This window comes from Mercenaria mercenaria, chromosome 5 (genome assembly GCF_021730395.1).
Source record: "Mercenaria mercenaria strain notata chromosome 5, MADL_Memer_1, whole genome shotgun sequence".
Classification (NCBI taxonomy): domain Eukaryota; kingdom Metazoa; phylum Mollusca; class Bivalvia; order Venerida; family Veneridae; genus Mercenaria; species Mercenaria mercenaria.
This window is the reverse complement of record NC_069365.1, coordinates 44,199,223-44,221,741: the sequence shown is the minus strand read 5'-3', so window position 1 is coordinate 44,221,741 and position 22,519 is coordinate 44,199,223. Positions and strand designations below refer to the sequence as shown.

General features: G+C 32.4%; 1 protein-coding gene across 3 annotated transcripts; it reads left to right on the top strand.

Moving 5' to 3' along the window:
* Nucleotides 1–6,310: 6,310 nt before the first annotated feature.
* Nucleotides 6,311–21,929, top strand: LOC128557004 (glycine receptor subunit alphaZ1-like). 3 transcript variants are annotated; one of them, XM_053543376.1, is made up of 10 exons: nucleotides 6,311–6,451; nucleotides 9,706–9,844; nucleotides 11,196–11,260; nucleotides 13,163–13,230; nucleotides 16,011–16,237; nucleotides 16,699–16,781; nucleotides 17,060–17,191; nucleotides 17,653–17,883; nucleotides 18,280–18,434; nucleotides 18,760–21,928. In XM_053543376.1, the coding sequence occupies exons 2-10, from the start codon at nucleotides 9,732–9,734 to the stop codon at nucleotides 18,934–18,936; spliced, it is 1,251 nt and encodes a 416-aa protein (XP_053399351.1). In that variant the 5' UTR covers nucleotides 6,311–6,451; nucleotides 9,706–9,731; the 3' UTR covers nucleotides 18,937–21,928. The 3 variants fall into 3 exon arrangements, with proteins under 3 accessions (XP_053399351.1, XP_053399350.1, XP_053399352.1); XM_053543375.1 differs by having other exon boundaries at nucleotides 9,706–9,877; nucleotides 18,760–21,926; XM_053543377.1 differs by lacking the exons at nucleotides 6,311–6,451; nucleotides 9,706–9,844 and adding an exon at nucleotides 10,225–10,297 and having other exon boundaries at nucleotides 18,760–21,929.
* The last annotated feature ends 590 nt before the right edge of the window (nucleotides 21,930–22,519 follow it).

Genomic DNA, 22,519 nt, shown 5'->3' with positions numbered 1-22,519 from the left:
AAAATAAGAATGTAAAAGTCTAGGCATTGAAAGTTTCAATTTTATTTCTCAAAACCTGCATTAAACATAATTATATGGTATGTAAGATAATTTGATACTCATGAATTCAACATTTTTGATATAAGTAACAAGTTTCAGAATATTACCAAAGATGTTCATTATATAATTTAGCAAATACTTGTGTCTGAGTCTGGTTCCTTTTAAATCGTACATGTCTCTAAACATTTCAAGTCTTTGGCGGCATATTTATATTGTATATCTTTAGAAAGTCTGCTCATCTTATTTAGTTTCGTAGACGTCACATTTGATAAAATTTGATTTTCTATTTCCCATTTTTTTTTTGGCAAAGCCATATACTGAGAATAGTAAGAGTAATAATGTATTCTTGGAAAACAGAAGAAAAAGGATAGAAACTAATTATAGAATATATCGATTATATATCAAAGAATATAGCCATATCCATTAGTCTAATGTAATCTAATGAACATGTGATTACAGGGTAAATTGTAAGTTTATTCATTGCAATCAATCAAAATGCGAAGGGTGATGGCTACTCAAAAAGAAGGTTAAACGCTTTCAGATAGATCAAGAGCAATCTTTGCCGCATCTTACGATATATTTATTGAAATGTTATACTTTGATTAATGATATGAATTTCACAGTGAGACGAATAGACCTTAAGTCAAACACATGATAGGTATGTCCCCAACATAAAGGACTTCGGACACTTTCTATATGAATTTGCCTACTCCAAGAGTGAAAAATAAACCACTGAGAAATAAGTATTTAATTACATATACCATCAAAATAGATATTTGAGATTATTTCTTAAAGTCAAATTTTTCAATATTTGTTTCATAAAATGGTAATTTTTGCTCTAAATAGAATTACGTACCCTGTTATATACATATAAAAGCTATTTTGCTTTAAACAACATTGTTTCCCCCCGTGCATCAAAACCATATTTGACCAGCATATGTAGATATTAATTATACACATTATCTGTGACTATTGTGTTGATGCAAGGGGTGGAGCAGTACTTTTAAACAAAAAAATATAACTACAGGGTGTTCCCAAATGTAAAGTAACCAATACTTTTTATATTCATTTTTAATAATTTGATAGTCACATATTTTTACTTCTGTTTGTAACTCAGATACTATACAAATGTTTGAAAGGGCACATATAGGCATGTTATACATGTATAGTAGTGAGAGAAGCAAATACTGTGAATTCATTATTATTCGTTGGGTTAAATTTTCATTGGCTTATCCTGGTTGTTTGTTGCAGTAGATTGGCAAATGTGTGCTGTAAAATACTAACAACACACCAGGTAATCTTCTGCATGCCGTCCTCGCAACACGCACGCCACTAGCGATGATGTTATTTGTTTACCATTTTGTTTTTATTATTTTTTGTATTTTTTATATATTTTTCATTTCTTTATTTCTTCATCTTCTTCTGTGCATTTATATTTATTTCTTTTAGACACATACTAAATGTCACACGCATTCATTACTTCATGTTCTTCCTACTGTGAAAACTGAATTGAAGATTGTTCTTTGCGGCGGACTAGGCCTAAACACAGCAAAAAAGAGGCAATATGTGCACAGCAGTTAATCTGATCCTGACTATAGTCTATCCAACAGAAATAACGCTTGGCATTGATATGCCTGTCATGCATAGGTCAAGAACATTAGCTTCTTGGCAGGTCATATCGGTAACGGTTTCACACACAGTGTGATGCCACGAAAGTGATGTGTCAAGTCGCTTTCCATGCAGATGGCATATACAATTACGGCTAGATGCAAAAACGAACTAAACGGTCCAGCCGAGTTTCAGGTGGAATTTTTAGGCAGAGACCTGCTTCTACTTTAGCCCTACAGATGACACATTTCGAATATGTTTTGCCCACAACTTCAGCCCTGAATAGACAAAATTATCTATAGATGGGTTGTTGTCAGACTTATCCCGATTTAACTTTTTCCGATCCAGCTTCCTTAGGCAAGCCTCAGAAAGAACTGTCATTTCGGATACATTTTTATTACATGTTTAAGCGAAATGAGCCGTGCCATGAGAAAAACAACATAGTGGCTTTGCGACCAGCATGGATCCAGACCAGCCTGAGCATCTGCGCAGTCTGGTGAGGATCCATGCTGTGCGCTTTCAAAGCCTATTGGAATTAGGCAAACCGTTAGTGAACAGCATGGATCCTGACTAGACTGCGCAGATGCGCAGGCTAATCTGGATCCATGCTGGTCGCAATTGCATTATGTTGGTTTTCTCATGACGCGGCTCAAATATTATCTGTGCCACTGGTACTTATCCCAAGCAAGAACGCACCCTACGGCCTTGATAAGATTACTGCCTTTTCTTAGTATTAATGTTATACAGCACACAAATATCTGCCATCACTTATAACAGAGCTATACAGACATGTACATGTACTTAAATAACTACCTGAACCACTGTAATAAAACTGACTGGTCACTTATACATGTATACCTATTCACACATGTAATGCATCAATAACTTTACATTACGAACAGAGTATAGATAAATCAAGTACAGGTTGTTTGCAAAAATATCGTACTCTTTTTTATTTATTTATAGGATTTTAATCTTAAAATGTTATTTTTTCCTTAAATAAACAGATTTTATCACTTTTTTCGACTGGAATTCATATATTTAAAACTTCCGTAAAGTGATGACATTATATTTTTACGGAAATTAAACATTTTATTTTTTCAAGAAAATATACCCTGGCCCACATAAAAAAAGAAAAACATCTTGATAGGAACAGATACAAATCAGTTTCTGCTGTAATAAATTAACTAATACATTGGTTTATCATTGACTCGAAACGATTTGGGTATTGTTCAAATACTTAATGAGAAATTTGCATTTAAAATGTAGGCTAGAAGCATATGATTGTGTCCGAAGTCCTTCTATAATTCGTTACACTTCTCATTTGATCATTTGATCAAGAATTATATGTATTTTGCGGGATCGTCTGAAAGCAAACAATGGTTTCAATAACATACAGAGCTGTCGAAATACACGTACTGCTAGTATGTGAAACATTCCCTTTCGGATTTTATGGATATTCATTAACATATCTTATACCTGCTATATGCCCTTTTTGTCATCCGGCGTTTTGAACCTGTTTGATTGTACACAGTTCTTATTGACTGTGGGAGAAGCATACTTTTAAACATGATTTTTTGTCCAACATTAAAACTGAAGTGGACAAGATGATATTTATACCGTCAGCAGGACTATCCATAATTCCGCTGTAAAGTAATCTCTGAATGTGTACCAGAAAGGCACATTTAAGACAGAGCAAAGTAAAAATAAAATTTGTCAAAATACGTTTTTATCAACTATAAACATTCAGTATTAATCTTCTGAATTCACATTGTGGTTAAATGAAAATAACTCCCTAAATTCGGCCAAATCGCAATTCCCGAAATACGACTATAAAATTAAATATTGGTCGATGTATTTCGATTAAAATTTACCAAATCACCAAACAGTTTTTTTTTCTAACAAACATTGACAAAGCAACCTTTACACAGCCTTTTTGGTATATGTCTTAAAGTTTGACAAAAATTCTAAATCATTCTTACAGTTTCGAAAGTTTGATGACATTTTCCAGAAACAAAACATTTAATACTAAAATAACCTGTAGAAATTGCGATTTTTGCGATTTTATACCACGACAGATTATCATATTCATTTTCATCGTGTCTTTCTTTATAACTAAATCTTTTATGACGTTTCTTCTTTCTTCTTTTTTCTTTCTCCGTCTTGAAAGGAATAATTAAAGCGTATCTCAGTGAAAATGTAACATTTTAGATGTCACTGTCAAGTGCCTCGGCGCAGTAGGTAGCGCGTCAGTCTCATAATCTTGGAGTAACAGAGCGATCTGAAGATCGTGAGTTCGATCCTCGCCCGGGGCATTTTTTTAATATAGTAGATATAAAATCAGCCTTGAAGATTCTATTCTTGGTGTGCTATGCTTGCTTATCTTACCCGTGTGTGATATACCAGAAATCATATTTATTATTGCTAGTGATCTGTAAATTGCCATTGCTTATACTCTCACCCGTGTGTGATATAACAAAAATCAGATATATTATTGCTAGTGATCTGTAAATTGCCATTGCTTATACTCTCACCCGTGTGTGATATAACAAAAATCAGATATATTATTGCTAGTGATCTGTAAATTGCCATTGCTTATACTCTTACCCATGTGTGATATATCAAAAATCAGGTATATTATATTCGTTATTATATTTACACAAGTTCGCCTAAGTTGAGGCTACGGGGCGTTTTGGGTGTTGCTCATTTCATTGCCTCTCTTGAATACATACGTGTGCCTAGTAAGGCAAAATACGTACGCATGTTCGCTATGTGTAATAGTGTCGTTTTAGTAATCATGTCTTTCAATGGGAAAAATGATGATTTACTTTTTTTAATATGGATGACCTTTAATTTCCTTTTAAGTATTTTGAAGGAATCCTTATATGGCTACCAGGTAAAACTCTCAACCGAATCAACAATTAATTTTTTATCTGGCATTCGACTCAATGACACTTACCGACATTTATTTCTTTTATATTGTCACGTATTTGTGTCATAATGGTAGCATGAGGTGATTAACATGGAATTGCTTTGTCCTGATACTTGCTGAACTGGCATTTCTCCCCAGATGTATAGCATGTATTTAAGCGAGAATTCATTGTAAGACATATAAACGACAGGCTTCAAAGAGAAAACTCTAGATTGATGGAGTAGATATTTGTGATAACCACACTGTTTTATCTGAGAAGTAATCATTTCATTCTGTACAAATGCTTTTGTTTTCTTTTTGTGTGTGTGTGTTTTATTTTTTTTTTTGGGGGGGGGGGTTGAAATCGAGATACAAATGTAATTGAAACTGTCATCGGATTGTTATTGTTGATAAATATTTCATATAAGTTATTTGTATTTTGAATGTAAGGAAAGAAGTAGAAAATGCCAATGAATATTTAAGAGATATTTAATGGTATTTCTCATCAACATAATGACAATTATTGAATATAACATTATAAACCAGCTGCCTACAGTAGGGATTCTCTCATAAATTAAAGCTCTAACCACTTAACTGTTTTCGTCTAAAGACTTCAGTTACTGGTATTTGACTTTAATAGTTAGTATCTTTTTTTTTGTATATATTAAATCCAAATCCGTAATGATCAGTCAATTATGCATAGGGAGATCATCTGTATTTGTGAATTTAAAATCATTGCACATCCGTGTAAACTGGAATGATATTGTAAGCTACTTTTTCGTATTGTTAAGATTAGGGATGGAGAGACTTTCCAATTTAATAGTTATTATGAACCAATGCAAACAAATTGTATACATTTGTACTATTGATTGAGACAGAAAATGAATATAGAAAGTGGTAGAATCAACATAAAGACCATAATTATGCAGATGATACATCCTATACATGACATGGTTTTTTACTTTTTGTTATGCAGTCTGCAGTCTTCTTTCACTTTTTAAAAGAAAATGTAAAATACAGCATTCTTTAATAATATGAATGTTATAAAGAGAAATGCCATTATAGTGTGTTTAAGCCTCGTTATCTTTTTGAGACTGAATGTAAACATTTCAGACCAACCGTGATTATATGCCATTCTGGGATTTGGGATATGATTCTACATATTTTCATTAAAAATGTGCGTGTACTCTACAAGAAATATAACTGTCTTCAATATACATTTATGTAAAATAAAATGATATAATTTACTAGACATTTTGAGAACGGAATCAAATATAATAACACTTAAAAGAAACTTATTTTGAGCATTACTTATTTACTTCTTAATTACGCAGTTGTGAAGCTTTAAAATATATACACTTCACTTTATGTGAAACTTTTAAGATAAGAAAGACGGATACAAGTGTTACCCTCTCAAAGAAAGTCATTATTATATGACGGAAATAAGAATATTATTTCCAGATTGTGAGCAGAAAGTTTTTAATTTCAATAGTAAAAATTTCGTATTCATAAAATATACGTAAGCCCGTATTCAGTGGTCATGAGATATTGGTTGCCTTGGGTTAGCACTGAAAGGCAACGCTTTTTGCTAGTTTCTCCTCCTTTTATGGCATATTTAGTATAATATGTAATAACAGAATATTTCTTTGAGGGAACACTCCCAGTATATTAATTAAATTTTGTAAGAAACGATTTCTTCCATTATGTTTCCGTTCTACGGCTATTATATCTAGGAGAAATACAAGTCCAATAAAATGAGTTCCACGGAGCTAGCGTATCAGTGAAATAGAAATAGTAAAGGAAAAACGGAAATGAATCTGTTGAAAAGTATGAACGTGTGGCTGCTGTTAACCTGCAATCTATTTCTGTGTGTAGTGGATATTTAGCAATCAGGTACTATCTTCAATATTAAAAACGTATTTTTTGCCAGTTAGCATACTTGTCTCAGATATTCATACATACTTAGTTTTATATCTGTACATAAGATATATAATTATGATATTTAGTAGACAATGTAGTAATATTTCAGAGATTTAAACTGTTTTACACTTGAAAATTTCTGTTGAATAGTAGTAACACCTTATATAATATTCAAGTCTCATGCATTAAGATTTGATACTGTAATAATACATTATCAAAACATGAATCGATTCATACTTATTTATTTGTCGATGTAATTAAATAAATGTTTCATTAGCCGATCTTATTGTAGGAATAACATCTAGCAAAGTAGATTTATGTGTTATTTCTAAGTTTGTCTAAACATGACTTTGAAAGTAAACTCAAAGATTTCCTGGCTTTACTGGGGGTCCATACTTTTATTTAACCTAAAACCTGATAAAAATTGAATACTTTGTTGATAGTTGCTATTTGTTCCTTATAGTATAATTCCCAAATTATAATTCCAATAACGTTATTTTATTGAAGTAACAGAACATTAGGAAAAATAATAAAACAAACTCAGAATTTTACTTGATTTTGTTGCCTGTGAAATGTCAGGAGGTAATTCCTGTTGGTGGACGTTCGTTTCTCGGGTCTTGTTTAATTCAAGGAATTATACAATTTAGTTTCACACAATATTAACAATACGGTATTATATACATCTATATGTATTTATTCATAAACTAATAGATAGATACGGTAATAAATAGATAAATAAATACTAATAAATATCTATGCTTGTCGCGTACTCTTAGAAGAAGTTATTTAGATGAAAATAAATTTTCAAGTCTTATAACATTTAGAATCAGGAATATATTATTTTATATCTCCCAGTAGAATATACTGATTAGATTGTCTACATTATAGGGGAAATCGATTTCTTTCATGGAGCGTAAATTTAATCTTCCAGTCTCTCTTGGGATTGCAATTGAAATTACTGATTCCGAAGATAAGTTTCATATTCATCAAATATATTTTATCATTAAAATATGTGTTCAAATTATTCTCTTTATTATTAAAAAAATATGCAGATGTTTCAATAACATTGATTTTCAAATATAAAAACTGTTTTTAATAGTAGAAAATAATATAACTGCGACCTTTGCTTTTTTTGAAAATTAATATTTTCTTGCAAATTATGTAATAATATCATATATTTAGTAAAATGATAAGATACAGTGTCAGTATTAATTTATAATATAGACGGTACATTTTGTATCATTTGACAAATGGAAAAATGATTTTGACATTTGATTTTGTTTTCACTTTTTTCACTTCATTTGTTTAATTGTTTGAAAACCTATTTCCGTATGGTTTCGTTTGAATGAAGTAATTGTTTGTTTTCCTACATCACAAATTTCCCAAATGTCTCCATACTCTATTGGATAATAAATCTTTTATCCAGCATATGTGTTTTTTCTTGGAAAATTTGACGTTGTCAAATAATTGCATTTGAAAGCAAAATTAGGGTATATATTAAAAGTTTACAAGCATCATAAATTTTACATTAATCTATATCTTTTTTATCTATCCAATCGCGAACATTCATTTGCAACACGTGACCGTACAATATATTACGGTATTTGGATGCACATGCGTACAAAAATCCTGTGTTTTCTGTATTTGGACGCACGCGCGTACAAAATATCCTGTATTTTCTGTATTTGGACGGTTCAAAAATCCCATGTTAAACATACGATAAAGCCAGAAACGCGTGAAAATGTTCCGAATGTAAATCGGATGAAGTAGGCGCTCTATGTATAGAGCTTGATTATGCGTCTTGAGATCTGGATTTAATTTGAGTACACACTAAAATGATTCAAGTGATAACAATGCTATTTAGTATTAAAACGTTCGTTAATAATCAAAAACTTAAAAAGATCATCAGATGTTGGAATGTTTGAAAAGTCGCTAAAAGAAGCCGTTCCGGACGAAACCTAGAAATTTGAAGATATCAGCCCTGACTGTCTGAATAGCTACCTCAGTTTTTATCTAACTGTTAAGAAACAAAATGGAGAAGATTATGAATGGCAGCGGACGGGCGGTCAGTATCCAAAACATGTCTGCTCTCTAATTCAATTTTCATTGGATCTGCACCAAACTTGCTGAAAATGTTTGTGGGCATAACATCTCGGCCAATTCCGATAACCAGCCAAATTGTACCAGGCACTCTTGATTATAGTCCTTGAATTACTCGAGAAACGGGTAATTTAGCCTTGTCCGCTCTCTCGAACAGTTTTCATCCGATCTTCACCAAACTTGCTGACAATGTTTGTGGGCATAATATCTCAGCCAAGTATTATTACCACCCAAATCGCCAAATGGCTGTTGTAGGGAGGTCGCACCATATACTTTTTATAATAATGATACGCAGAAAAAACAACATTCAATGAATTACGTATATTACGTATGAAGTGAAATAAATATAGAATAAGAAGGTTATTTAAGGCCTAACATTGTTCTGTATAATATATATTTGCACTCATACCAAGCTGGGATAAACTAGAAAAGGCAGGAATACAATATTCAGTGAAACATTTTTAATTTAAACTATTATCATAGTAAGATAAAACAGGTATAGAATAAAAAGGTTATTTAACATTGTACTGTACAATACGAAATATATCTGGACGAGTACCCAGCTGAGAAAACCATATTGGACGAGCCGCTAGGTCCTTAAATAACTCGAAAAACAGCGAATTTAGCCTTGTCCGCTCTGTAAGTCCAACAGTTTTCATCCATATTATTATAATAAGATAAAACAGATATAGAATAAAAAGGTTATTTAACATTGTACTGTACAATAAGAGATATATTTGGACTTGTACCCGGCTGAGAAAACCATATTGAACCCGCCTAGCGGCTCGTCCAATATGGTTTTCTCAGCTGGGTACTCGTCCAAATATATCTCCGTATTGTACAGAACAACGTTAAATAACCTACTATTATATGATTGTAGTAGAGAGACAATGTGATTATATAACAATCGATAGTGGAACCATGATGTTTTATCAATCGGTATTATACTTCGCAAGGTTTTAATTTTTAGTTTACCTAAGAGATAACATTTCTAAGAAGTAGCCAAATATCTCCACTGCCATTGTTGAGATGAACATCCAAGTTTATGAAAACAAACGGCACAGTCTTTAATCTAACCGCTATCTGTGTTATGAAAAGTTTTCATTTTTTCCGGTTTTACTTTTTAGACATGAGACCATCCTAAATCACAGACATGACGAAGTTAGACGTATTGTTCATCCACGCGCTTTTCGTCCTCGTACAATATGAGTGTATATGTGATGAACTTCCTGTAAAAGCAGCATCACCAGTTGCAGCCGGTGCCAGGTCTCAATACCACACTATTTCTAAATCTTACAGGTTACAAGTTTGTGTCATACAGGTGTTGTTTAAAAGTAATTGTTTACCTAGTAATTTATCATTCTTATTTATGTGATGCTTTTGCTTTACGTAATGCTATGCCTTTATTTTCCACTACGCTTCAAAACGATTTTATATATTAAGTTTTCGAAATATGCTAAATTCATACATTTTTTTTGCAATTATACGACTTACGTAAAAGTGGCTCTTTCGCCGGTATAGAGTAAAAAATGTAAGCTATTTACACCAAGAAGCTTTATATTATTTTTAAAATAGCTTAATGAGTGACTTAAATATTTCATTACTTTTCAAGCTTGCTTTCGCTTATATGTTGTTCTTCATTGCTCTACAGAGACGTGTTCAAGTCTTATCCTCATTACTCAGTCACTGAAAAACAAACATCTTATCCGCCAATGCAAGGTGAGGCTGTATCACAGTCAATTTTCTTTACCTTACCATCAATATTTATTAGAACGTATATGCAAAAAAAATGATTTTCACTTTTGTTAATTTTTCCTGTCCCTGCGGTGTATTATTTGAAATCAGTTTTTCTATTCATCTATCATTAACCTTCAGGTTTATTTTCTCTTATTAATTATCTAAAGATAATTTTTTAACTTAGTGGTTGTTACACTACACTTTGTTTATTACTCCATATTTATAATTTATATCATTACCAACTGAATGCAATACAAAATACAGCTTTTTACATTTTGCAATGAATAGCATGTTTTGCATACATTTGTACATAGGTAATACCAAAGTGTTAAAGAGGAAAGGGAAGTCAAATATTTCTAGGATAACTTTTCATTGGAAAGTATAATATCTTAAACCAATGATGTTGGTCAAAGACGTTTATTTTTTCATTTTAAACACATAGATGATTAAAACATACAGACAAATAGTCAATTATTTGTATTTACTAAATTAGCGTACGTGTAAAAGGTAGCTTTTGAAAAGAACAGTCACAATCAATTTTATGTTCGCTGAAAACTGCTGTAAAGGAAATAATCTTCGATTTTATATTTTGACCATTAGATGGGGATTTATTTGTACATATTAAGCATTGTTGTCTCCAGGTGTGCTCAATAAGGATAACCAGCTGCTTGGCTGTTGTCTACATTGTCGCGAAGCAACACCACTATCTACATATTTACATATATTATCATCCCGTTTACTAGATTCAGATGTTAAAAGGATTCGTTTGATGTTTTATGTCCTTTGAAAAGATAGTGGCCCCAAAATGTTTCTGATACGAGTACTACGTCATTTACGCTACAATAATTGTACCTTTTAATCGTACTTTTTTGAATTTCAGACAAAGAACGCTTGATGAATTACTAAACAACTACGACCCAAGGATACCTCCAAACTACGAAGACGGTAAGGTGAATTACATGCAGAAGGGTTTTAACCTTTAGCCTGCTAAATTTCTAAAATGGACTACTTCATCATTTAGTTTAGACAGTACCATTTATCATTTGAAGGGATGTCCATTGAAACTTTAATGACTGAATAGCGAAGAGTGCAGACCATGGATATGCAGGCTGATCTTGGTCTGCACTGGTCGCAAAGGCAGAGTCACTTGCCGCCAGCAGGCTAAAAGTTAATCAAATTAGATTAAATTCTGGAAAGTTAGAGTATTAAATATCAAATATGAAAAGTTCTAAAATTACATCATAGTCAGCAATTGATATTTCACAGGGTGCATCCTAGCTAGTGGATAAAGGTCGCTTTCTTCGTAACATTTACCGTTACCAATTTGTGTGTTTGTACCTCTTCGCATATACACTCATATTGTACGAGTACGAAAAGTGTGTGGGTGAACAATACAACGTCTATTTCTGTAATATGATAAGACAAGACAATATAGCTTGATTGCTGGGTGCTCTTTGCATGCAAATATCTATGGAGGTATCATGGAGTCAAAAAAACAAAATAATATTGTGATTTGTGTTTAGCATTTTTTCCGTTGTGTGAGCGTCTTGGAAGTTTAAGTCTAAATAAGTTATAGTGCAATGTACCGACAGGGGCAGTTACAATGTGTATGAGCTTTTATTTTTGCCAACCATCAGGAACGCGAGAATAAGTAACATTGCTGACAGAAGTGTTCGGTTTCTCATTCCTTATTACCCCATGGGTTTGGAAGACCCTGCTGTATACATAGGAGTATGCCAAAACGTAAGTCCAAATATATCAGGTTACTGGGTGGATGTAATTGCGCAAGGAATATCAATTGAATAATCAAAAGACAAATAAATGCTTCTTGTTTATATTTTATCCGGAGACCTAACTGACAAAACGTAGTAAAAGTAATGAGAATAACACACAAAATGCAATGTTTTGCACATGGAAATCAAAACAATTGGCAAGAGATGAAGGTAAAGTATTTTAGCTTTCCACCGGTTTGTCAGATGGGCATCTGTCTATTTGATTACGGTTTAATGGTGAGAATAATAAGGTAATGTAATGTTGTTGAGTTAATTAATAGATGTTTTGGCAATGTTGATTAAAATACTGACCTGGCTGATTTAAGAGAAGTAAGCTTGCAAGAACATATAGTTACAACGAAAACACGCTCAATAGTCATATATTCTGTACGTCTGAACCCAGTGATAATGCACGCAGATATACAACATAAATTATGCTTACTTTCTCCATTCTTCAAAGCAGAAACATATATTGTAAATCAATCAAAATGATAATGATGTCAGATTTAGTCTACATTTGCGATGTTTGTTTTCATCCACATTATTTTTGAAGTGATAAAATCATCTAAGTGGCACCATTTGGTGTAGTAATATCTATATTTTCAACAGAAGATTTAAGATGAAAGTAAAACTGTTGTGTACCTGTGTCTGATGTGTTAGATTTAGAGGCAGTGTTGGAAACTAAAGCCATTCCTTCCAAACCGTCAGTATTCATGAAAATTTGAAAGTAAACTTACTTCTTTTTATGACTGTTTTATATGAATAAATTAAGTAATTATTATAATTGATTTTGTCATTTATAACTCGACCTTTTTTTTCGTTGATAACTTTTTTTAATAAATAAGAGACAAGTTTCTGCTATTAGTTATTGTCGTTTTGTTAATTTTATAACCTGAACTTCAACTTTTGTAACGTGCAATATGTTCATTTGTCTTATGATTATAGATCTGTGAACTATAAATATTATATGAGGTAAATTCTTCCAGATGTAAATTGCAAATTGCAATAATATAATGTTGTTTAAAGACTTTACGAGAATGTTTTCTATGATAAAGCTTATCTAATTTAATTTCAGATTTTCCAGTGACAGTTCTGGTGCAGCTTCATATTACAAATATAGACAGTATAAGTGAATCGAGTATGGTAAGGTGTACACCTCTAACCGTTAAGCAATTCAGTTATATATATTATGATTTATTACTCGAGCAGTTCTCAGTTGCATTTAAGTTAAAGCTTTGCTGACTTTTTGAACACCCATTCTTTTACTATGTAGCTTCTTGATACATTGCTTTTAACATAACGTCTTGACAAAATACAAATAGCTTTCATTTTACTTAATTTTTCTCGCAAAATTTGTATCATTTGATGGACATTTGAAATGACAGTTTGATAGATACTTTCACAAACGTTAATGCGTGACTATTTTGCTTGCAGAAGGAGAGTTTCATATTAACTTCAGTAAAAATTTGAATTTATAGCTTTGGTCTCCGAAACGTGTATTCATGTGTAGACAGGCATATAATAATTTTGATTAGATTGATCAATGAAGGAATCTATTTAACATATACTTACTTAAGGATAACATGATGTAATAGCCATATTTCATATCTTGTAACTGGATGGTAATAATTAAATGAAATTTGGTCACATTAAAGACATTCAAAATTAAAATCGTTTCACCGAGAGATTTTTCGAAGTTTATCATTTTTGGGGGAGATAATCGGTATTGAAGTTAACATTGGTGCATATGGGAAATATATAATTTCTTTGATTATGAGAATCTGAGTTTGAGTTTCGAGAAAATTTTGCGGTAGAAAGCTGCATTGTATGATTCTGATACAAATATCAAAAAGAAATCTAAAATTCCCCGTAAGGAAAAGGAGAAAATTATTTTTTTTAGTATTCAGGGGCAATAACTCATGAAAAACTAAATTTATCAGGGGAGGTAATCTAAAGGAAATTTTTGAGAACTTCTGTCACTATATAACTTGTCAATAATGCACCTTATTTCTATTGTTTGACATTTTCAAAGCTTACATTATCAAGTTGTATGTAAGCTTTTGGTAGAATTGAGTCCTATTACGGGTAGTCATCCTTAATTATCAACAAACAATATTTGCATGGAACAATTAATGTTTATTTTGGTGCTGATGAAGTATCTAAGAGAAAAGGAACATTTACATTTGTACATCGCATTAAATTGTTCACACATTTTCACCAATCAACATTTATTATTGCTTTCGTACATATAGGCAATAAAGTATTTTGAAACAGATAATTCCTACATCATGTGTAAGTGGAACAGCCCTTAAAGAAATAACGTTAATTTCCTCTTCTGTAAGCAGTTTCAAACAAATTACAGAAACATATGTTTTAATACCCAAACGGAACATATCCACTTGGCTAAAACAATGAGGGATTTTCGATAAAATGCAAGTAATTTTTTAATTTGTTCATTGAGGATTGGAACACAATTGTAAAGCCGAGCATGTTAGTTTCCTTCAGTATACAAATATTACATAAGTTCGATCTGTCATATCTACTATCAGTAAAAGGTAGACAAGTTTGATTTGTTTGGAAGGTTCATAAATTGTTCCATGAATTAAAAATTTTACGTAATTATACCTCTGTAAATTTGGAATTGTCTGTACGCTCTGTATAGCCAATTCAAAGTTGAAATTGGCTCTAAACTTAAGCATGTCGTTGAAAAGAGATATAAAGATTTGAAAACCCGAGGAGTTTTATAGGAAAAAAATGGGAGTGGAAAAAGAGCAGTGATACTTAAATGATTTCAAAAGAAATCCGCTTATTTATTCCGACTTTTAGAAATTCTATGAAGACTGAAGTTTTGTAAGTAGTGAAAATAAAGGTTACAACATGTACACCGGCAATATCGAAATATAAATTAATCATGAACAGCTCAGATATCAATATCTTCAAGGGAAGAATTATGTTTTATTCTAATATGCCTGTCTCTGTTAAAACACACTTACGCTAGAATGACGTCACATTAACGTGCGCTGACGTCAAAGTTTTTGTTGCGACCGAGAAAGAGCGCTACTATATATACATCTACTGTTTTAGATTATGGGCATATTAGAATTAAAATAATTCATAGCAAAAGCGTGTTTTAACACTATTTATACACTCGGGCGGTAATACGCCGTACAAATAATTTCACTCGGGCTGCGCCCTTGTGAAATTATTACGTCCGACCTATAACCGCCCATCGTGCATAAATAGTGTTAAACCCTCTATTGCTATAAATTATTTCTTAAGTAGAAATTAATTAAAAATTACCAAATCCCACCACGTCTTAATTCTTTTAAGGAAATATTTTTGTGTTTTTCTGAATGTCTGTTTACCTTTATATATACCGGAAAATAGAGATCGCAAATCGGAATCTTTTAAGCTAAAGTTCCGAGTAGTTGCTAACGAGGAAACGAGAAATAAATTTTGTCGAAATACCACGATTATTTCTGAAAAAGAGCATAGTTTAAAACATACAGACCCAGATGCATTACTTTTCGAACACCCTCGAATTAGAAAGAAACTCTTATACTATATTTCCACAACAATAATTTAATAGAAAACAAACACCGCCGTGAAAATGAGAGAAAACAGCAGGTGCACACTTTATTATACTAAACAAAGGAAATATGCTATGTATCAATAAATACTATTTTGGAAGAGCTTATTGTCCTATTAAACTAGAAAAGGTTGATTTGCAATAATGGATTCAAGCAACCGAAGATAATATTGCACTTATTTAAACAGGACAATTAAAGATAGTGTCAATATAAGGAAATTAGTTCTCTTTCTACCACTCTTTTCTTCTATTTTGTCTCTTACTTTGCGTACAATGTCATTAGCTGTTGATGTGTTGTCCATAATGATTATAGTACTTGTTTATCAACTTATAGGACTATTCAGTTGGAATGTTTTTGCGACAAACATGGAACGACAGCAGACTCGCGTATCGGAAAATTCCCAAGCTCAGGTCCTTGGAACTTGATTCACGCCTAATGGACAACATCTGGGTTCCTGATTTATTCATTGCCAATGAAAAAGATGCTCAATTTCATTTAGTTACAGTGCCGAATAAGCTTATGCATATTTATCCAGAAGGACGGGTCCAATACAGTGTAAGGTATCTACCTAGATATTTTGGTATTTAAATATGAATATACTATATGTCTCCGTGGCCGAGTGGCAACGGTCGCTGACTTGCCCCTCACAGGTGTTGGTTCAAAACCTCGCTTTGGGTGTAAAATTCATTTTTTCATGTGAGGATGCAGTCCAGCTGGCTTACAGCAGGTCAATAGCTCCACATATGTCTGAAACAATGACCTGAAGGAACCTGGGATCTTCCCTCACAATAAAAATCTGGAAAAGTCACCGTATGGCATATAATTGTGTCTGTCACTCTAAAACCTAACAAAATTGTTTCAAAAGTCTCTCATCTAATTGTAGACAACAAATAGTGTGAAATGCAGGGTAAATACTGGTAATCGTAAACAAAATATTATTTGTAAAATACAACTTATCAGACATACAGTGTATCTGGTAAAGTATAGCATATCATTCGAAAGTTGTTATCTGATTTTGCAGAATATCTGCGACACTACAGTGTAATATGGATCTGAGGAAATATCCACTGGATTCACAGATATGTTATGTCATGATGGAAAGCTGTAAGTTTTCAATCTTGGTTATCATAGATCATATCAGTTCTACGTATTGCTGTCTTAGTATTGTGATATTGTGATATTTTGTTTGTATTGTTATATTTTTAGCCCCAAGTATTGATACAAACTGAATTGTAAATAACATGAATATTCATGTAAGTGTTTTGATGAACATGATAAAAATGTAGTCTGTCGGGATTTTTACATATATATGTAAAATCATAAAAGCCAGCATTTATTTATCAAATCATGTGTACGTTAGTTTTAGAGGCGTATGTTTTCAGACGGTTACAGTACAGAGGTTCTTCAGTTCCGCTGGAATCCTAGCCCAGTATCCAGAGACTCCAGGCTGCAGTTAGCCCAATTTGAGCTGGGCGGCATGCGAACGTATCAATGTGATAAACAATACGTATCATGTAAGCTAGATGGAAATTACTAAATACTCCTGAAGTACTATAAATAGTAATTGAATAAATGAGGATGTAAAGAAAGCGACGTAACATCTTGGCTGTAACATCTTGGTCCTTTCTGTCTAGTAAATATTGAACAAGATTGTAAAGGTCTGTCGTCCTTCAGTTACTATGTTCATGTATATGATATGCGGGAATGACATGTTTTCTCATCTCTTATACATAAATATTTAATAAATAGTTATTTCCACACTGCAGGCAGTCAAGTTAAATGTACTTGTGGCTTCATATAAAAAAAATTAAAAAGAGGTGATTTTTCTGTATTTCATTTTATGGACATGTAAAATAGTGACGTTAACGCTGAAACAGCGGCATTACGAAAAGTCAACTTCAAACTGTCCAGGCATTTCTGAAAAACTTACTAAGTCAACTTATGCTATTAAATTTTGTTATTCTCTCTGTTTCAGTAAATTACACCTGCATCACCTTGGATTTTGAGCTGAAAAGAAGTTTTGGCTACTATATAACACAGATATACATTCCGAGTATACTTATTATTTGCCTCTCATGGGTCTCGTTCTGGCTAGACATGGACGCTGTACCGGCCAGAATATCTCTGGGATTATTGACTGTACTTACCATGACCACACAAAGTGCGGGCGCGAGATCATCACTTCCTAAAGTGTCATATGTTAAAGGTCTGTTAACGTGTAAATTAGTATGTGATCAAATCATATTTTAGCAACGTTTTGAGGGAAAGGTCCTTTAGATACGTCCATTAATGAATAATTGAATTATAGTATTCTTCCAAATTAACACAATTTAAGTGCATAAACATTTTTCAAACTTTTTGTTAGAGCCTGATTGTCCAATGTTATTTCATTTGTTCATTCAGACAGCCTTTCTGCATTTTATAGGGAAAATATACTCGTGTCATTGCTTTTCTATCCATTAAAGAACTAACACTGTTTTACTACAAAGTTTATGGAAGTGAAAACAAAATATTTTACTCTTTTCAGTTTACTAACTCGAAACCAAGCCATATTGCAGTAATATGCAAAATAGTCTAAAATGATATTTTTGTTATTTTTTAGCAATCGACATCTGGATGGCAACATGTTTGCTGTTTGTATTCGCCGCCTTGATAGAATTTGCATATGTAAATGTGCATTCACGTGTGGAGAAACGTAGACGTCAGAGCTGCGTTGGGTCTCAAAAACTAAATAATGGAAACGATCCTGATAACGAGGTAAACGTGATTTTTTTTTGTTACAGAACACCTACGTAATACTAGTACATCGCATCATCAGTAAATATAGAGTAATAGCTGTTTAAATGACACTCATTGCTTAACTTAAATGTTTTTATTCCTATTCCTTAGAGTACAAATTATACTAGTGCTTATAACTTATTTAGTATTAGGTTTTTTCTATCGCTCTTTAATGCAAACACGTGAAGTGATTTTATAATTCTCTTTAAAATTGTACATTATTCAACGACCTCATTTTGTATAATGTGCTATAAAACTCAACCCCAATTTTGATATCTTTTGTTTTGTTAATTTTACATTTTAGGGTGAATACGAAAAGAGACACCAGTCAAGATTCCGAATGTTTATGCCAAGCAGAGAAAAAGCCAGGACATGTGATCGAATATCAAGAATTGCTTTTCCTAGTGTTTTCTTTGTTTTCAATATAATCTACTGGTGTATTTATGCAATATGGACACCTGAAAATACCACATTTTCTTGAAATATAGTTCAGTTGAGTTTAAAAATCTTGATTAATCACAAATTCAACATAAACAAATATAAGTTGATATTGCTCAGTCTCTAGAGTTTGAATAGGTGTTGCTAGTGAGCAGCTATTGCTGCTATGACGTCCACTATAGGTGATTTGAGAGTTGCAGACCTTCTATGTTTTAAGAGAAGGAAACAATATTCAGTGATACATCGATATATTTAGTGATACATCGATATCTGACAGAGAACCATTGCTAACATGATTATTCAGAATACGTAAAAACATAATGCGACATGAATGACTATATAACAGTTTTGTAACGATGGAACAGAAACGGATAAATACTTATTCTAATATGACTAACAATGGTTAATCATCACAACGATATTATGCTGACGTACGGTCGACGCGATATTTAGTGCCGTGTACGCATGAAAAAATTTAATCAAATACTTTACTTAAACACATGATTAAAACGAAATGTCACATAGCATAACTGTCTAAATTAATTTACACACACTCTGGGTTGGTTATTAATTTTGCAAAATAATACGCCATCATTTGTGCCCTAATGGAACTATTCCGCAAGACGTATTACCATTCCTGTCCTGGCGTATATACATGTAAACAAAGGAGCGTGGCGACCTACCATTTGGCGCCATACATGCGCCAATAGGCAGTTCTATCATATTTTATCTAAATTTTACAATAAAAGATATATAAGACATTTATAGCAAAATCGTGTTTGAACACTATTTATACACTCGGGCGGTTATACGCCGTACGAAATAATTTCATTCGGGATGCGCCCTCGAGAAATTATTACGCCCGACGTATAACCGCCCTTCGTGTTTTGCTATAAATTATTTATTAAACAAAGCGTAGATCTGTTTCATAAATAAAGGCATTAAAGGTTATCTGAAATCGTATCAAACATAGAATGACACTTATGAGAAATAATAGGATAGTTTCGAAAGTTGGAGAACCGTTTTTTCTTTTATGCTGGACAGGATTTTACCCGTGTTATCGCCAGTGCTGAAAACATCGTCAAACAGTCCGAGGTGTAAGAGACTCACATGCTGTAATGTATGAATTGATGTATAAATTCATAGGCTACTATAACAAAATAATGCTTAAACGAAAAGCTTAGTTTTATTTTATTTCTTCCATTATTTGAAGAAATACGGTATGCAAGAAAAAGAGCAAACAAATACCCTCGAGCAAGAAATGTCTATCATCCAAAACCTTTTATCAGTGGAGATAATGTATGGTGCCAGACCTGTCTATTCTGTTTTAAATAGTATTAAAAGTATTGCTAGATAATTGAGTTCACATAATGGTGATGATATTCTTAATTAGCCAGTATACATGTAAATGTTATTTAATACCATGCGCCTACTTAGAATAATAAAACTAAGAGTCAGTCATACATACTGGTAGGGATATTAGCAACTTTTTGATACAAAGTGAAAAACATGACAAAAACACACATATACACATATTAACTGTACACAATGCTTTTACAGAAGACAAAATTACTAAACGTCAACGAGAACAGACCAGACGACAATATATATTACAACAATGCTGTTTAGAAGGTCTAAAATGAAATTCAATGTTTTAATCAAATGAAAGGCTGGTAATATGATTCCAGAATCTTTCGTACTTAACTTATCATGATGTCGTTCTACAAGTTAAATGAATATACCTAATGCAAGTGTTTTATTGACTATTGTAACATATAAAATGAATGTGACACAGTAGAATACAAATACATGTGGAGTTTTTCTATGTAAACTAGTATTAACAATGCCCATGTGTATAATGAATAACGGTTTGAAGAAGACGAGAGAAACGATGGGGTAATCAAATAATCTAGATTTCGACTCCGTATGAATATGTGAAAACATTAACTTTACTTTAACCTTATCAGATCTTGTTTGCATATTTTTTGCCTAACTGTCAAATATGCTTCCAAAGATTTGATGAATAGCAGTGTATATTTTCAGTCTAGCGGCCGTTACATGTCATGCATAAAAGCCTTCAATTTGAACTGGATCTAGAGGCTTGAATGGTGTTGCACATCACATTACCTCTTATGAGCAGGCTGATTCAACACAGACTTTGCTAACATTGATTTGTTACTTTTACCCGGCTACTCTATCTGACCGTAAAATAAGTTCTAAGTATACCCATCTCTTTGGGCAATATCGTTAACTGTTCATTTATATGCACCTCTTAACTGCTTCCGCAATGTGTGCTTGCTACTCAAGAAGAAGTAGAACTTGATTTTTATAGCAATATTCGGAACATTAAAATTATCCAAACGGTTTTTGTGTTTGCAATTATGTGTAAACATGTAACAGACTTCTGTAACTTTTTTAAATATACATGGCAGGTACCTCTTCGCATTATTCTTGAGAAAAACACTCAAAAAAGCTCAAACTAATACATTTTTTAAAGATTTTCTCCACTCATTTCACTGTGTACTGTCTCCCTTGGCTAATAAATGAGTACATTACTTCTATTCTAAATATAATTTCCCCGAAATGAAGATATAAGAAGAACAACTGGGGCCTCAATTTACATTTTTTACCATTAAAGTACACAGCATTGACACACATTTTAACAAGGTCATTACATTATTAACAGAAGTGATGAGGAAGAATATTGCATTGAATACATTTTTGAGTTGAAATCATTTTATTGTTTCTTTGCGTTTTATGTATCTAAACCTCCAAAATGATGTAACTATAACAAACGTAACAAGCTAATAATGACCTGTACAAAACAAACACGAGTGAGTATTCACTCAAACAAGTAAAAGTAATTCATTATTTATTGAGCATACCAAATGATAAAAAAACATTCAAAAGACGAATGCTGAATGATTGTATAAAATTATTTATTGAAACTTAAGTCTCGCATTATCATGAACATGATTTGTTTAACCCTTACTCGGTTACTCTTATATATATATATCATTATCATTATCATTATCATTATCATGTTTTTGAAAAAGATACAAATAAAACGATATCCTCTTGTTAATTTGTTCTATATTTATTTGTTTAAAATGCTCTTCTTCTATATGACTGCCTCTTATACAACAGTACATTGGTTTTCAAGTTTCGGTTTCAATTTCATTAAATCTTTAAATGCGATTACAGTGCTACTAGTCACAAAGTACTCTGTCTTGTCTTGGGTGACTAAATTTTTATCGGTTAGCAATTGCTATTACACAGAGAGGTCAAGCATTAACATCTTTCAAGCGATAAACTAAAAATATAGGAGTTGGAATTCGATCGTGCAACTGTTGGCATATCACTGTTGTCTGTCTTTTGAAACTCTGTTTTATGAATGTGTTTCATTTTACAATGCATAGTGTTCCCATTGTACTGGCATTACCACAGACAATAAGTGAAAATGGTGGAGAAAAAAACATAATACAGTGAGAATATAGAACTCATTATTGCAGAAATGGAATGTAATCAAAAAATCTAACCAGTTTCATCCATCTCAAGCGAGCTTATTGACATGTAATTACAGGGTAAGTTGAAGCTTATTCGTTGATATCACTCAAAAGGACAAG

Coding starts and splice junctions, on each gene's coding strand:
- LOC128557004 (XM_053543375.1), top strand. CDS start 9,732: ATGACGAAGTTAGACGTATTGTTCATCCACGCGCTTTTCGTCCTCGTA. Junction 13,231..16,010: donor GTATAAGTGAATCGAGTATG/GTAAGGTGTACA, acceptor ATCAACTTATAG/GACTATTCAGTTGGAATGTT. Junction 18,435..18,759: donor GAAACGATCCTGATAACGAG/GTAAACGTGATT, acceptor TTTACATTTTAG/GGTGAATACGAAAAGAGACA.